The sequence below is a fragment of the Dromaius novaehollandiae genome, chromosome 10, assembly GCF_036370855.1.
Source record: "Dromaius novaehollandiae isolate bDroNov1 chromosome 10, bDroNov1.hap1, whole genome shotgun sequence".
NCBI classification, from domain to species: domain Eukaryota; kingdom Metazoa; phylum Chordata; class Aves; order Casuariiformes; family Dromaiidae; genus Dromaius; species Dromaius novaehollandiae.
In genome coordinates, this window is record NC_088107.1 from 11,785,204 (window position 1) to 11,801,083 (window position 15,880).

The 15,880-nt window shown below is 41.3% G+C and overlaps 1 protein-coding gene across 5 annotated transcripts in view; it reads right to left on the reverse strand.

Annotated features, from left to right (window-relative positions):
• Nucleotides 1–98: 98 nt before the first annotated feature.
• PDE8A (phosphodiesterase 8A) overlaps nt 99–15,880 on the reverse strand; it is a 167,126-nt gene continuing 151,344 nt past the window's right edge. For 4 of the 5 annotated variants that reach the window (XM_064517313.1, XM_026121278.2, XM_064517314.1 and 1 more), the window contains 6 exons: nt 13,759–13,957; nt 9,915–10,132; nt 8,927–9,059; nt 3,512–3,676; nt 2,448–2,577; nt 99–1,688 (listed from right to left, as the gene is read on the reverse strand). In XM_064517313.1, the coding sequence (XP_064373383.1) occupies nt 1,582–1,688; nt 2,448–2,577; nt 3,512–3,676; nt 8,927–9,059; nt 9,915–10,132; nt 13,759–13,957 (952 nt within the window). In that variant the 3' untranslated portion in view covers nt 99–1,581. The remainder of the gene's footprint in view (nt 1,689–2,447; nt 2,578–3,511; nt 3,677–8,926; nt 9,060–9,914; nt 10,133–13,758; nt 13,958–15,880) is intronic. The other variant, XM_026121279.2, reaches the window with a different exon arrangement.

The window sequence follows — 15,880 nt, forward strand, 5'->3', positions numbered from 1 at the left end:
GGGCAGGCCTCAAACTCAGAGACTTGCTAGCAGTATGCCAACACCTTTCGTCACCCAGATGCCAATCCAACCCCCCAGCACGCCCCTTCTCCAGACAGTAAGCGTCTTAGTTAGTTTAATAAGAATTTCAACAATCTGTTAGACAGTCTGCAAACTACAAAATAAATATACATTTCACTACAAAATAAATATACATTTCAAATGAAATGGCTAGGACTTTGACACTTCTTAAAATATACATTTTATTATTTTCTGGTGCTTGCTATGAAGGTTTCATTCAAATTGTGAAGGTACACAGCCTTTACAAACTTCTTGAGTTAAAGGTTTTTGCTGTTGTTTTTATGTTCTGTTTCTTTCATGGCAGAGGAAAATACACAGGCTATAAAATGTTGAAATTCAGTAGATGTTTAGTGTTACCTCTTCATATATGCTGTGGAATGCTTTGTAGAAATACTATATAAAATAAGGCAGACTTTGACAGGGAATTTAATCATAAAATTTCACGTGAGAAAACGAAAAGTTCCAACACATTATCTTCTTTTGTAGCCAAGGGCAAATCAGGTGATCATCACTGGTTTGTGAGAGAACTACTGCAGTTCTGGTGCTCAGACAGTATACATTTCTTGTTTATTTTACTATTCTCAGGTGAGACCTTTTCAATAAAACTTACTTTAATTAACATAAATCAGACAATATTTAAACATACACATCTATCCTTACAGTGCAATAAAAATGTATCATTGTATAGTATTTTGTATTTGCATTATGAAAATAAAAGGTCTGTACATCAATTAAATGTATATTAATGAGTATGAATCATGTAAATTTGTAATGCATCTAAAGTTGGCTTTGGCTTTTAAGTATTTATAAATTCATAGAAAATATTGAACATCTAACAAAATAAATAAAACATTTTAATCATAGATGCTAACGATCAACCTCAAAAAATCTTGTGTTATTTTTTACATTTGCTACTAAATTTCTTAAAGAGAACTCACTTTCAGTAGTGCTCAGAAGTGAATGATTGCACCTTCTGTGATGTGAAAAAATAGAGTACATCTATTTTTCATAGATCAAAAATTCCTTCATGGAGACTTGCATTTTAAATGTCTGATTGTTCTACGTAACTGTCTTAAGTGCTTATAAAAAGCATGTAGCTTTCTCGTAAAAGCTGTGAGTCACTATTAATAGATATTTCTTTTTCACTCGTGGAATTGAGGATTAAGCAAAATCTTCTAGTGAATGTCCTTTTTATGAGGATTCTTCAAGGTCTTCCAGCTTCACATACTGGTATAAAGATAATGCAAAAATATGTTCACTAACAGACCCTCTTCAGTACAAGTACTGCAGCAATCCAGTGTAATTCCACTTGAGAGGCTGATTTCATTGGAGTCCACACATGGTAGTTTGAGGGAGTCAACTGCTGACCTCGTGTTCTCTCGAATTTGAAAGCTCCCCCAGCGTATGGGCTAGCCTTACTGTAATACTGAAGAGACCAAAACAAATCTGAAATCACATGAACAGAAGTGAGCTTGAATAAATATGCATTGGGTTAGTAAATTACACACCATGGCCTAATTGCTATTCTGGTGGTGGTCGAAGGCTCCGCAGCTTCCTTTCATCTAGTCCTTTCCAGTATTTAAAGTTATTATCCAGATGCTGCATCAAATTTGGCAGGTCTGCAAATGCTAGGGAAGAAAGGGCAAAGTGTATTTAGTTTGCAGAACTGAAACAGTCACATGATTCTGCCTGCTTAAATATCACTTGAAACGTCTGGGCAACTGTGTTAAGTAGGAATGCTTAAATCTGTCATCCTGATAGTTGAAAACGGTTCTGGCTTTATAGCTCTCATCACTCATGCGTCTTCCCAGGCTATGGAGAACAGTTCTCTGAGTCTACTTAATACTGGTATTGCAAGCACTAGCAAAGGGACCCAGTTTTCCAGCAGAGGCATAACTAATTATGCTTGTAATTATTCTACTTCATCAAATCTCAGTCACAAGTTGTGATCTGGCATTCAGGGGAGTCACATTTCTGACCACTTTTACCACAGAAGCAGCACTTGGGAGGAAATAGCTGCTCCCCCAAGCAGTTTCCAGACTGTAGAAATTTGTCTTGCAGAATAACTCATGTTAACATGGACAAAACGACTATGCACAATGTGTTATCACAGCGAATGTGTTCTGCTCTCCATTTACAGAGAAGCCAGCTTAAAAAAAGGTAACACACTGCCTGAAACTCATTTATTAAAGAGAAACCATGAGAAGGGTTCATAGCAATATCAAAATACTTCTGAGCTGTAATGAAGTTATTAGGTGTGCTTGAACTGTAGAAATTTTCCTTTTTCTTCACTTTTTAGGAGTCATAAGAAAACAATTTTATATCACAGTACTTTCAAATGCTTGCAAAATACTTATTGATAGGAAATACAGCAGAGCTTTGCTTACCATCCCAGGCATCGAACATATCGGTGATGAAGTAATCGATGAATGATATTTGGGATTTGGGGATGCTACAAGTATTTCTGTCAAAAACTGGCATCACCACAGGTAAACCTTGTCTCTTTTCTTCATCAGTCTGCAAAGAACAGTCTTGTGATTATTCATCTAAGACACATTCTGTTAATGCGCTTCTTTTAGTGACAGATTTTTTGGTACTGACTAGTGTGTGCAATTGCTAAATAAACAGAGGAACCAGAATAAATCTGAAGAACAAGCAAGTAAATCCTAAGTACCTAATTGTATAGGTTTCAGCCAAACGGCAGGCAGCACAGTGCCTTCCAGTATTTCTGACACATTTATTTTCTGCATGTACACACAAAGCTGGTCCTGAGGTACTTCACGAGTTACTGATTTAATTTATGACTGCTTTGGCATTAAAAGATGCTCCACCATTCTTAATCTCCAACAGAAGTGGCATTCTGTACGTACTAGAGGTGGTGAAATATCTTTTTTATCCTCTTTTCCCCCACCTTGAGGTACAAAGGCCCAAATTCAGTATTTGGTCTGTCATCTGTAACAGTGACTCTGCCCTCGCCTTTCCCCCATCTTCCTCAGGCCTTTCTTCAGCGCAGTTTGCTGCAAGACTTACAGCATGTCTTGGAGCACACGCTGTTCCCACGCTAACCCTGGAGCCTGATGATGCTATTCTTGAGGCATAACCAGCATGTGGGGACGCAGAAGGCTCCCTGCCTCTGCGCCTTGTGACGGCAGTGCATTTGCAGGCAAAACTCAGAAAACTAAAACGGCAAACTGAACAACGTGAAAGCTTAAGTTTTGCAAAAACTGCACTGTAGAAGCTGTCAATTTCCTTTTGTATGAAGGCGTCTAGTCTTGCATTGGCATGAGTAATATCCCCCCATTGAAATAAAAAAATTCACATTTTTCACGTTGCATAATGCAGCCTTAAATCTTCTGAGACATAGACAGAGATTGACAGTATAAGCATCCTTCTCTTGCTTTTTAAAGAAATGCTCACCTGGAATTTAAGCAGCCCTTTTTAGCTGCCTTACCTGTGCAAAGTACTCCTCAGAGATGCGTCCAGCCCACTCTATACACTGCTCTAAGGGTCTGCATGGATTGGAAATGTCCGCACACTTTATCAACATGCGTTTGATAAGGATACGGTTTTCGGGAGATGTGAGAACGGTTTTGACTGACTCTCCATCACCATTATTCTGCAACAGATGAGAATTAAAAACAATCCATTAGCAAGCTCTCTGCGCACTTACTCAACAGCTTTGTGCTTTGGGGATGTTTCTGCATAGGAACCAGGCCTGCCACTGATGACAAAGTACTTGATGACAAAGTACTTTAAGCTGAACTTGCAGGGAAATAGGAAGGTTAGCTACAGCTCTGAACTAGCACTGAACTCTCTAGTTTCTGGATTCATTCACTGTCTTTATGACAAATCTCTTGGGTATCTTTGGGCAAGACAGATCTCTTGGGTATCTTTGGGCAAGTCACTTAATCCCTCTGTGCCTTATCTGCCTCCTTAAAAGTGCGTCGAGGATCCATTCATCACTGTACACATAGTGATGAGTACTGTTAAGGCAGAAAAATGTATTTCTCCACTGAAATCCAAAGATTAATGGGCTTTTACATTAAGAGTGGAATATTTGTTAAGAAAAGTGGACTGACCCGAGATGCACGGTCATCCTCTGCACACAAACCTCATCAACATGAGCATCAATCATCATGGCAGCACTACTGCTGTTAGGAGAGTCAGATCCCACACTGCCTCCCAGGCGTGCGCCTCCTCTCCCTTCCCCTGGAGCCGCGTTAGCCCGTCAGTCTCTGACCTGACTGGGAATTTTGCTTTCTGAGAGTTTATCACTGTTAAAGTGATATATTACCAACACACTTCAGAACAGCCTCATCTCTCCTCTGTCTAGAAAAGCTTTCAGCCCACACATGGCCTATATTTGGTTCCCAGGCTGCACATACCAGCATGTGAACAGTACTTAGCGGCAGTATACAGTTAATACAAGTAAAGGTTCCAGTGATCCAGATCAGAAGCTATTTTCTACGGAGCTCTGATGAAAGAAGTTTCCAAAGGATAGGGATTCGCGATTAAAATACCTAAAAAATCACCTATAGGGACCTCATTATTACTTGAATCTTTAGCTGGGTGGGTGCGTACAGAGATTTACTACATAGTCTCTTATCCTCTATTTGCATTAGAAACTCTTTGAAGCAAGGAATACACCAGGGTTCTCTAGCACCTACCAAGGCCTTGCTCTATATCTGATGCAGCAAAGAAGTAACAGGAATCATAATAATGATGCCACCAGTTCCTGCTGTACCTTGTATGAAGAAGTAGATACTAGTCAGCTTCTCCAAAGAAGCAGAAACAGTCTGATCTTTTATTAGGACACACTTTTCATTATGTGGAAGAAAGTTCTTTCTGAAGAAAGAAACTGATTATTAATAATCTAAAAATTATTAGGTGGTAGTTTCCTGGTTCAGAAACACCAGCTCTACAGTTTCCACCAAAATGAGACTCCAGAATCAGTTCTTCCCCCCATTTTTAAATATACAGCAGGGAAAATACAGAGGAAAGAGAGTGAGTGGCATACACCTCCAATTGCACGGAAGAAGCTGATTAGAGATCACTCGGTTAAGGACAGCAGATAACATCCTACTAGGTAAATCACCAGGAATCAAGAAAGGATGTTTACTTCCGTGATCCGTTCAAACCAAGAGCAGACTTCTGTGTGCTGGATGCGGATGTCTTGGGAATAAAATGTGCTAACTGTGCTTAGTCCCAGCATCCTGCTCAGAGTGCAGAGGTGTCTCTGCATGTCAGATGTTGGCTTCCTGTCAGAGGCTTAGGTGACATCATGAAGGGAAATGGGAGGATAAAGGATGCTGGAGCTGGAATGGATTTTTTTCAGTTTATGAAACAAAAGAAGAAAGGAAACAAACAGCAGCTTCTCAGCATGGCTCTTTGAACAAATATGTATAAAAATAATAAATAAAAAAAAAATAAGTGGAACTGTCCCATTTGGAACACATGGTTGGCAGCTCAGCCTGCAAACATTACACTGAGTCACAGCCATGCCTGGAAAACAGGCCAGGAAACACACTTTGCTGCTACAACCAGATACACAACTGGACTTGAGAGAGGATCTGCCAGTGTTGTTCTGCTAGTAACAAGCACAGCAAATGATTGCTTTTACCCACTCAAACATTATGGGCCTTTTAGTAGGAACATGCTGAACTGAGAAACTCATAACTAAGAGAAACAAAACATTTTGCTTCCTGATCTGAATAAAAACCTAACCATTGTTCCTAACTATTTTCCAGGACTACTGTAGGTCTAATTACTCCTGCCCTAGTGGCTTGACTAGATAACCTCTTGAGTTCACCACTGCCCTCATCTCTGAGACCCTACGCTGCATCCTCTATCTTCACAGGTTCTGCAGCTCCTTAGTCCTCCTTTCTCCTCACAACACCCATCATTTCCTCCTTGCTTCTGCCAGACATACCCATTTCTCATTCTCCTTTCTTCCTCCATCTAGTCCTTTTTCACTCCTTTCTTTTCTGGTTGGAAAATCGGTCCTTCACTGTGCCTACGTGCCAGACCACCCGGCGGGGTGAGCAGGGATGTGGCGTGGCAGTGCTGGAACGAGTAAAGGAGCTGCCGTCAAACAGCTCCCTCACCTGCAGACCACTGCACAGGGACAGAGGAGCAGCTCGGTTGCTTGACATCTACCAAGAATTACTCCCCCTCCTTGTTCTCTGGTTTATTACACTCAAAAAATTGAGCAGAAGGGTTTAGCCTCACAATTTTCCATCCATTTTGCTAGCCTTATGTTTCCATTAAAATCTCCTGAAACAAAAAATGTCCATCAGGCATTCAAGTAAGTGTATTATTATTTCTTAATTTTTTTCTTAAGCAAATGGAAAATAAAAACACTCCATAATCATGAATTGATACAAATATATGTTTTGAAAAAAGATAAATCTGAAATGAAAAAGTCCGATCATCTAGAGCTATGGTTGTAGGCTCGCCTGGAGGCTGACACTTCATATTAAAAGATCTTGTTTAATACTGTTCATAACTGCCAATTTAAATTGTTTGGCTGAAGTTTCCCCACCAGGTGTCCACCTCAGTCAAAGATTTTTTTTCTGTGAAAACTGCAGTTAAAAATGTTTCGGTGGCTTCTAAATACAAGGTTAGGGGAAATAAGCTGTTCATGCTCATAGAAAAAAATATTGCCGTTTCTTTCTTTTCTAATACCTTCACACCTTTATGAGTGAGGACCTGGAATTTAGCTGGGGGGATAGTTTGGGGGTAAGGCAATCACTATCCCTGTGCAAATCTGCTGGATGAGTTACCAGCTTTGGAAAAAGACATCTGTGGTTTGTGTCGACTCAGTAGGGATTGCTGGAGCCTGGGACTGACCAGGACTCTCCCTGTAACTGTCGTTCTTGGCTGTGCTGGACCAGGCGTTATCCAGGTCCGGGTTTTGTAACTAAGAACAGGGAGCCCATCAAAGCCTGCAGAAAACAGCAGTGTGGAAGAGGAGGTTGTTGCCTGATTTGAATGTAAAAAAGGAGAAGAGAGGGAGTAGAGTGGCTCAAAGAGCCTAGGAATTGTGAAGGAGACAGAGCAGACTGGCAAGCAGACAGAACGGGGAGAGGGAAAGAAGGCTGAAAAAGGAGGAGGTTGTTGAGTGAGGAAGTGAGTGCTGGAAAAAGGAGGAAGAGACGGAGCCAGTGGGAAGCCCAGGAGCAGAGTGGCGGGGGAGAACTGGAAACAGCAGGACAAGACAGTGGGCAGTGAAGAGACTGAAATCGGAGAAGTGCCTGTGAAAACCAGAACATGATGATATACTTCAGGCCTGACTGCATCATAATGTGTGTGTATAAATGGAGCCCGTAGGTTGAAGAGATGGTGCTAGTTCTGTCATTTACTAAGCTTTGAAAACAACTTTACAATTTAAGCATGTTTTTTGACCAACCTTTCTTTATTGGCAATAGGTAGGAGACCACCTGTAGTAATTCAGGCTTAACTGTTTAATGATCCATCTAAGGACAAGTGTATACAGAAACTAGCTGTTGTCTTCTCCAGGTTCTCACAGCAGTGGACAGGCACTTGTTACAAAGTGGAGATGTGTCCTGGGCAGAGAACTTCGTAATTATAAAAGGTCCAATGCAACACCCACAGAAATTAGTATTAGTCTCTCTGTGACTTTAAGCCATGTTCTGCGACGTGAGACTGCCTGGGAAAAGTACTTCAGAGCTGCAGACTTAACAGCCTTTCTCCTAGTTTAGTCAGTAAAACAGTATCCTACTGGGACTTTGGCCTCACATTCACATACTTCTCATTAGCATCACTGGGTGCCAAGAACAAAGCTAATTCTAGCATATGCTCCTATGGACAAAGATATTCTCCATCTAGCTCCAATCTGCTTCTGATGGGTGAGGAATGAGATCTGTGCCTCTCCCATCCTCTGATGACAAAAAGACTACCCTCCCCCATTACACTGAACATTCAAATGTGGCTTTCTAAAAACATGGTAAGAAAACACAGAAAACCATTACAGCTCCTACAGGACGTTGCCACCAATGCAAACTTTATTATAACCATTTCTGAAAATCTTCTCTTTGCAAAAACCATTCCAACAAAATTATACACTGCTCTTACTGGCAACAAAACTGCTGGTTGAAGCTGTTATTGAAACTGGTGTGGTTTTTCAGAATGAGTTCCTAACAGGCAATTTCATTGTGTCCATGGGGTTCCAGATGGCTATTGATTATGTCTATATGATACATAATGCCACCATCATCTATTTTAAAGATTAAAAAAGAAAGAAGGCAGAAAGCCCATGAATGCTGCCAGGCAGCACTGAAAGCTGAGGTCCCTCACTTCCAGAGTGTGTCATATGGCAGTCAACATACCTGCCCCTACGCTGCACCACCAGCAGCTCCTGTTGTGAGGGAGGGAGTCATTCAGCTTCTGTTCTGAGGCAAATCATGGTCCCTTTGCAGAAATGGCCAACAGGAACGCTAGGCCTTGCCGCTCGCACCCTCTCCATGGGAGCGACAGGGGTTGCTTACTAAGTAGCCACCGAAAGTAAAAGGTCTCAGGATCACTAGTCATTTTGCTACTACAGGATTCTGGCATTTTTAACAGGAAAATACACGTGCCAAGCTTTTGGTCCCACATACATGTCTGGTTCTCATAAAACATCACAGCACTGAAATATTAATAGGATCCAAGTGACTCCCACTCATCTTCAAAATGTGTGATGACCATGTTAAGCAGAAGGGCGTTCAAAGAGGTGAAAGACATTTCTAATTTCTCTTTCTCCATGTCTCTGATGAACTTTCCCAGAATACTACATAGGAATTTCCTATCGCCAAGGGTTCCCAGGCCCTGCCTAGTCATTTTAGAGAAGACTTGCAGTGTTGCTTACCCCATTTTCTTCTAGTGCTGCCAAGGGTTTATTAATGCTGTTGACAAACTTGTTGACATGCTCAAAGTGCTTTGTCATTTCTGTTGCTAAGACCATGTCAATAATGGCTTGGCGAAGGGTTCGATACTCATTCCTGTTTAAAGAAGGAAACGATTAAGAATGCCAGCTAGTTCACAAAGGGTTGCTTGCTAAACAAGTCTAACAAAAATACTGCAGACCATTTGTGTTGTAGAGAGGTGCTGAGGGAAGAAAGAACAGTGAGAAAGGCTGGGGAAGCTGCATCTACGCTGGATAAAGCACCCCTTGGTGTGCAGAGACATATGTGCTAGAGGCGTGACCAGACCTTTAGGAGAAACAGTGCGAGAGCTGGGCAGAAGCAGAGGCACCAGCTACGCAGCAGGGCTGCCAGGACATGTCACACCGGCATGTTCCCAAGGCTTTTAGCACAGACACTTAAGCAGTGGCTCATGCTCCAGCCAAGTTTTCAGCAATACTTTTCTGCTGTGTTGAGAATGCCAAGGCAGTGGTCACATCCTCCCCCTAAATGCCTTTCCAGAGCTGGAAGAAGAGCAACAGGTCCTTGCATTATCCATTGCAACAAGGCATTTATTTTTTAGTGGCGCTCCCTGAGTTTTCCAACCTTCTACCCAGCAAACACCTTCCCACTCAGCCACAGCTTGTCCTCTGTGTCCAGTGATACAATATGACTCTTCTAGACTTGCTAATGTGAGAATTACATTGCAAGTTCCTTAGGCAAGGTCTGTCTTTTTATCCACAGGAGAAACCTAAGCTACAGGATGACTCCTAAACCTGTGCAGGACAGACAGAGGCACTGTACTGTTTTAGAAGCAAACTTGCACAAGGGCTACGTACACTTGTCCACGAGGCACTGCCCTCCTCCAGGATGCTTGTTTGCATTATCTTATGTTACACAGAAGAAAGTGAGAAATGTTAGTGGGCAGACAAGTACCCCAGGTTTTGAGCTTACCTCTCCATGCTTTTAAATATATTGCATTTGTCATCCCGGGTGGTGAGCTGGAAAGCCAGGGCAGCGTGATGGCTCTCCAGCACTGCGGTGTCATTGTAGAGAATTGCTAGCTCACTGCCAGCGTTGCACAGGAAAGAATTTGTTCTTCCTGGGTGATCCACGTCATGGACTGTGGCAGCAATGAGAGCGGCAACCTCATCAATCGGATCCAAAGTTTGCTGAAAATAGAAGGATGCTTAGTTTTCCTGGCAGACTCATAAGAAACCCTACTCTGTCCATAAAGGTTAAGCCAAGTTCCTGAGGGACAACAGCCAGAACTCTGGAGATCATTGAGGGTCAGATGTTCTAGACAGAGCAATGGAAAAATCATTATAAGCTTCACTGAACACTGCATGACATTTTTGGCCGTTTTGTGCCCGCTGAATTTTGCCTTTGTCACACCTTTGACAAAGTGCATCATATTAAACAAACAGAAAATACCAAACTAGTTCGTGTTTTCTAGCAACACAGAAACCACCTTCACTCAGAATTAGGGTATTTGGCTTGGAAGAAGGACCAATACTGCTAAAAATTATTCTATTTCCATCAGACAACTTCATTTCTTCTGGAAACTTAATGTGTTCTAATCACATTTCACTTACGTGTTGGCTAGGTTTGTGATCTGTAAAGAATATTTCACATATATCCAGTTCCATAATAATAGTGTCCAGGAGCTACAGCTAGTATGAATTCTATGAAGAATTCTTGATGGTTTATATGTACGAAAAAATTACATGACACTGTTCTGTACTTTCTGTATCAGATTTTAATTCTCTTAGCATGCTGTACTCCACGGTCTATGTCTAGTAATATTTGTCATTGCTTTATATCTAGTTATACAGATCCTATAATGAGATACAGAACTATTTGTCTTTTAAGTTTTTATACTGTAAGTTTTAATAATGTGTTAAAAGCATAAAGGAGAAAAAGTACCAAGCATCTCAGAAAACTATTGTATATAGTTGGAAATTAGCCTTTATGCTGTGTTTATGCTGGGCTTTTTGTGGAGGGTCATATACAGAAAACACTTATGTCAAAATTTTAGTAACAAAATGAAAGAGAAACAGGAGCAGAGATGTTCCCAGCTGGATCTGGAAGCAGGCCAGATATTTTCCATTCTGCTTAGCTTGAATTTAAGGTCCAAATTCCCAGCTCAGTTTGACAGCACCACTCAGAATGGTCAGACTTGGTAGGTGAATTCATGAAATTAGTGTGGTGAGTTGACATTGGTGGAGCTAGGATATTATTCATTAAGGGCTGTCAGCAGTGTTTGTGGAGAACAAGAAAAGGCAAAGAATATTTCTGCCCTGGGTTCATAGCTAGCATTGTCTGAAAATACTATCTGCTGTGTATTAACGTCTTTCTTCTTTCTTTCAGCTGCTGCTCATGGGATTTTGTTTTTGTGGCATAAAGTCAGGAGAGAGAGATTTTAGAGCAGGCTCTCACCTGAGGGATGCAGCATCTCATCTGTGTTTCTCGTAGGTTTCTCAGGTAGTATGCTGGCTTATTCAATTCATTTGCAACAACAGTAACAGCCAGATTTTGCCTGACCCTGATGTGAGCTGCAGAAGCTGCTCGTGTACTAGCTGTGAAGAACTACCCATTCTCACTGGGGCATGGTGGTGGTTGTCTCCACTCACAGCACTCCAAGGAAGCACACCACCACACCGGCCAACCAAGAAAGCCAGCCAAAGCAGGAGGTGATTTGGATCTGAAGGTCATTCTGCTTCCTGAACTCAGGCTGTGCCTGCTGCTACCGTCTCTTTTCAGGGATCAACTTGAATAGAAATTCCAGGATTCGGCCTTAAAAATTAGCTGCCACAGTAATGCATTATGTTATACACTCCTATACAACACCCTGAATACACAACAGAAAATGAATCTTCCTGAAGAAATCTGTGCCGAGTTAATCATGGTTCTGTTGACAGCTATATGCCCAGAGTACAATAAATCTGTAAAAGTAGGCCTGTAAATACTGCTTATGTTAAATAGACCAGTCCATTTTGTGCACATTGCTTTCAAAGGTTTGACTAACACTGCAGTGCTGGTGATGTCAAAATAAAAATAAAATTTGGAATATTAGCTGCAATATGTAAAACTCCATATAAACCAATCAGCACATGCTACCGGCTTAAACAGATGGAAGGACCAGAAAGCCTTGCTTGCATCCTTCCTTATCCATCACAGGAGGCGTTAAGTCTATGTGTATTGTCCTCGTCAAGCAAGGGCTTATGGCTATCTTTAAGAACCAGTTTGTCTGTACTAACAGCAAATGCCCAGGTCTTTTGTCTTCTAGCAGGTTAACAGACCTGCTTCTAGATAAGCTGTCTACCGTCTGGCTGAGAAAGACCTGTGCCAATGGGAAGTGACCAGAAGTTGGAGACTATCTGACCTGTTGGACCACAGCAATGTATCTCAGGCTCATTTCCTGAGTCTGACATAGCAAACTTTGAAGGGATTTACATTTCCTTTACCTCCAACTTCAGGTTAAGGATTTTAACTTTGTCACCTTAAGTCCTACAGCACAGGAGTGGAAATGATTCTGAGAACATTACTTCACTTTGGGGGCAAGAAACTTTCCCAGACAAGAACTGAGTTCGGTTTACTGAAAATTCCTCAGTGTGAACTTGAGTGGCAGAATCTGGCCTCCTGTATTTAGGTTAAGTTGAACTGTGGACAACAGAAGCAGCTATGCTGCAACTTTGAGAAGGTAAAGAGAGAATCTTGAACTTTGATTTTGCTCCTTCTTCTGTTGCAATACTTTATTTTCCTTTGCCTACAGAGGAATGGAAATAACATTCTGGAAGGGAGGAGGCAGTCATGCTTCTGTGGCATTGAAATGATTCCAGATCTTGTCTGTTTTTCATAGATATTCTTGGGAAGACCAGCTAAACCTCTAGCAAATACAGGACTGAAAATATCCAGTGAAGTTCCTCTCCCACTTGGCATATAATATCTGTGAGTCAGCCACTGGAGAACACACTAATGAGCTGCAGCTCCAGGTTAAGAGACTTACTACAGTTTTAATGAGCTGTCAGAAGCTTGTTTACAGTCACAAATGTCTCAGCCAGGTGCCCATCACTAGCCCTATCCTTAGACAGGCCAATTCAGGTTAGGAATTTGTATCCAGAATGCAGTACAGAAAAATGTGCTGCCACTCTACTACAGACACACGCAAGCACTGTTTTAACTCACAGCCCAGTCTGCCCTCCGGGTGCATGAAAACAAAGGTTGCTCTGATTTATTCTGGTTGTCAGTGGCTCTGATAAACCAATGAGCGCTATGGTACAGGGAACCTCTACAAATACTCTGTTTCAATCTCCTCCAATGCAGTGTCTCTAAGCCCCAGGGTATCTCCTCCACTGGATGACAGCTCTGGGAGCACCAAACCTACTTTATGGCCTACATTGTCCTGGGAGTATTATGCAAAACAACTATCACGCAGTGGAAGAGATGGCCATTTATTAGTTTAAATCTGTATCTGAGGGGACCCTCACAAAAATAATTGCATCATTAGTTGACCCATCTCAGTAAGTTTAACTATACCAGATAGTCTTTTTTTTTTTTGAAAGGAGGCTCTCATCCTCCCATAGCTCAATTTCAATAATACTAGTCTCTATCATTCCACATATGCTATAAGACAAATCCTAGAAGTCATGAAAAGCAGCCTAGTTCTTTGACCTCACAGTTGCCACACTGGCTGGCACTATGTAGACATTTGGTCCTTGGTATTTTTTCTAAGAGATCTTCCTTTGATCCCACCTGTACTTCCCACCTATGCTGTTACACATAAACATAGACTCACCTTTACTCTTTCTTTAGACAAGAAATAAGCAGTGGCATGTAGCACATCAGCAGAATGCGTAGAATTATGGTAGGAGTTGGAGGAATGGTAGTTAGCTTCAATAACTTGCAACCACGACCTCAGAGTTGATTCTGAACAGTTTAGGAATTCACAGATTCCAAAACGAGCAAATATTTTGAGACCCAGATAAACCAAAGGCCTGCAGAGAAAAATAAACACAAAGTTTTAAAACAAATAAGGTTGAAAGAATACTAGATACTGTAAATAGTATGAATCTATGCAGCATTTTTAACTGATGGCATGTCAGATTAGGTATAGGGATTTAATTGCTACAGATTTACAGTCCAGATCTGTAAAAAACTTCTACCTAACTACAACATGCAAGCAGTCTGAATCCGCCAGTTCCTGATACTCCCAGGAATACTAAACAGGCTCTATATTGCCGCTATACTACGTGTAGCAGCATTTTGGGACCTGGGGAGTCTGCTTTGGGTAAATGTAGAATGCAGTCAAAATGAGATAAATTAGCATGTACTGAACACTCTGTGTGAGTGGAGAGAGGTGATCTCCCTGCTGCTGCCACAGTTTCCCAAACTGGCTTGTTTACAGCCAACTGGAGTATATCTATACTACATAATGCTGCAATCGCTATTCTTTCTGCACTGCAGACCTGCTCCGTTTCTTTCCCTTCTCCCACTTACCGGCTTCCATTGTTCATTGACTTTGCTTGCAACAGAGGATGGGAGCTGTCTCCACGCTCGCTGTGCAGGGAGAAGGAGAGCCGCTCCCTAACCTTCAGTTATACACACGTTCTTCAGCTACCTTACCTGCTGCCATTTCAGTGCCGCAACTGCACCGGACGGAGCACACCAGGAGCTGATGGATTGCTGATGCACTTTTTGCTTATATCAAAATTCTCACTGCTGCTAACACTGGTGATGTTGCCACACTGGCAGTGTAATGGAGGTAATTTGGAAGCAAGTGAAAACTAGTGCTGACCAGGCCTGAGTCTAGCATGTGTCGAAGGGCTGTATGTGGCCAAATGGACCTGCAGGCTGACCCAGTGGCAGACCAGTGTCTCCAGAGGTAGCCAACACACTGTATTCCAGTACTATTGCTTCTTGCAGGTCAAACTGCACTACTTAAAACCAGATGGCTGGACGCTGAATGAGGATCAGAACAGCAGTATGGAATATTTCTAATGTGAGAGCTGTGAATGTGCAATATGTTTAATAAAATTGATTTTTTTCTGTTGTTTTAAGTTAAGCAATTTTAAGTGAAGTCCACTAGCTTTTGCTTGAACCCAGTTAATACTGCTGTTTTCTTGTCCAATACATTTTTGTTTAAGAAGAACAGGTAGAGTGGTCAATATTTTCAAATATGGATTCCTAAAAATGGATCAAAACCTCGTATTTGGGCATCTCAGTTTGCTGCTTGATTCCAGATGTTTCAAGCACTCCGATTTCCAGCTACACCTCATGGGGCTACCTGAGGTTGTACAGAGTTGGATGTACATCTTTAGGCAAAAATACTCAACAATACTATATCACATGTACTAGCAGTATAATACACTACCATGGAGACTCCCTGAATGCTCCAGTGTTAATACCACATAGCACTACCAGACAAAGGTCTCTCCAGGTTTCTGTGTCAGGGAACTGTCATGTCTACTGCACTACGCTTAGATTTAATGAATTATCTTGGCTTTACTACCATACGTCTGCTTGGACTAGAAGTAAATACTAGTAACATACTCATAGTTGTGATTCACAGGAGATCACTTTAATTCCTTTAATAAATGAATTGCTTTTATTTAAACACAGCAGGAAGCAATCCTAATTATAATACCTTTAATAAGAGGATAGGTAACAAAATACCTCCTTTGTCCCTCTGTGGTCTCTGCAAATCAATAAGAACAGAGAAACCTATCTGGTGATCTCATGCATGTTGGCTGGGATAATTAATTCTTAAGTTATTGCAATGTGCGCATTAAATGTTACAAATCATACTTTTTTTTAAATTACTGTATCTATAGCACTTCATTAGCAATGGGAATGTAGCAAAGGAAAAAACTAAAGTGATTGAATGTAAATTTCTTCACTTACAATAAAATCTAAAATTA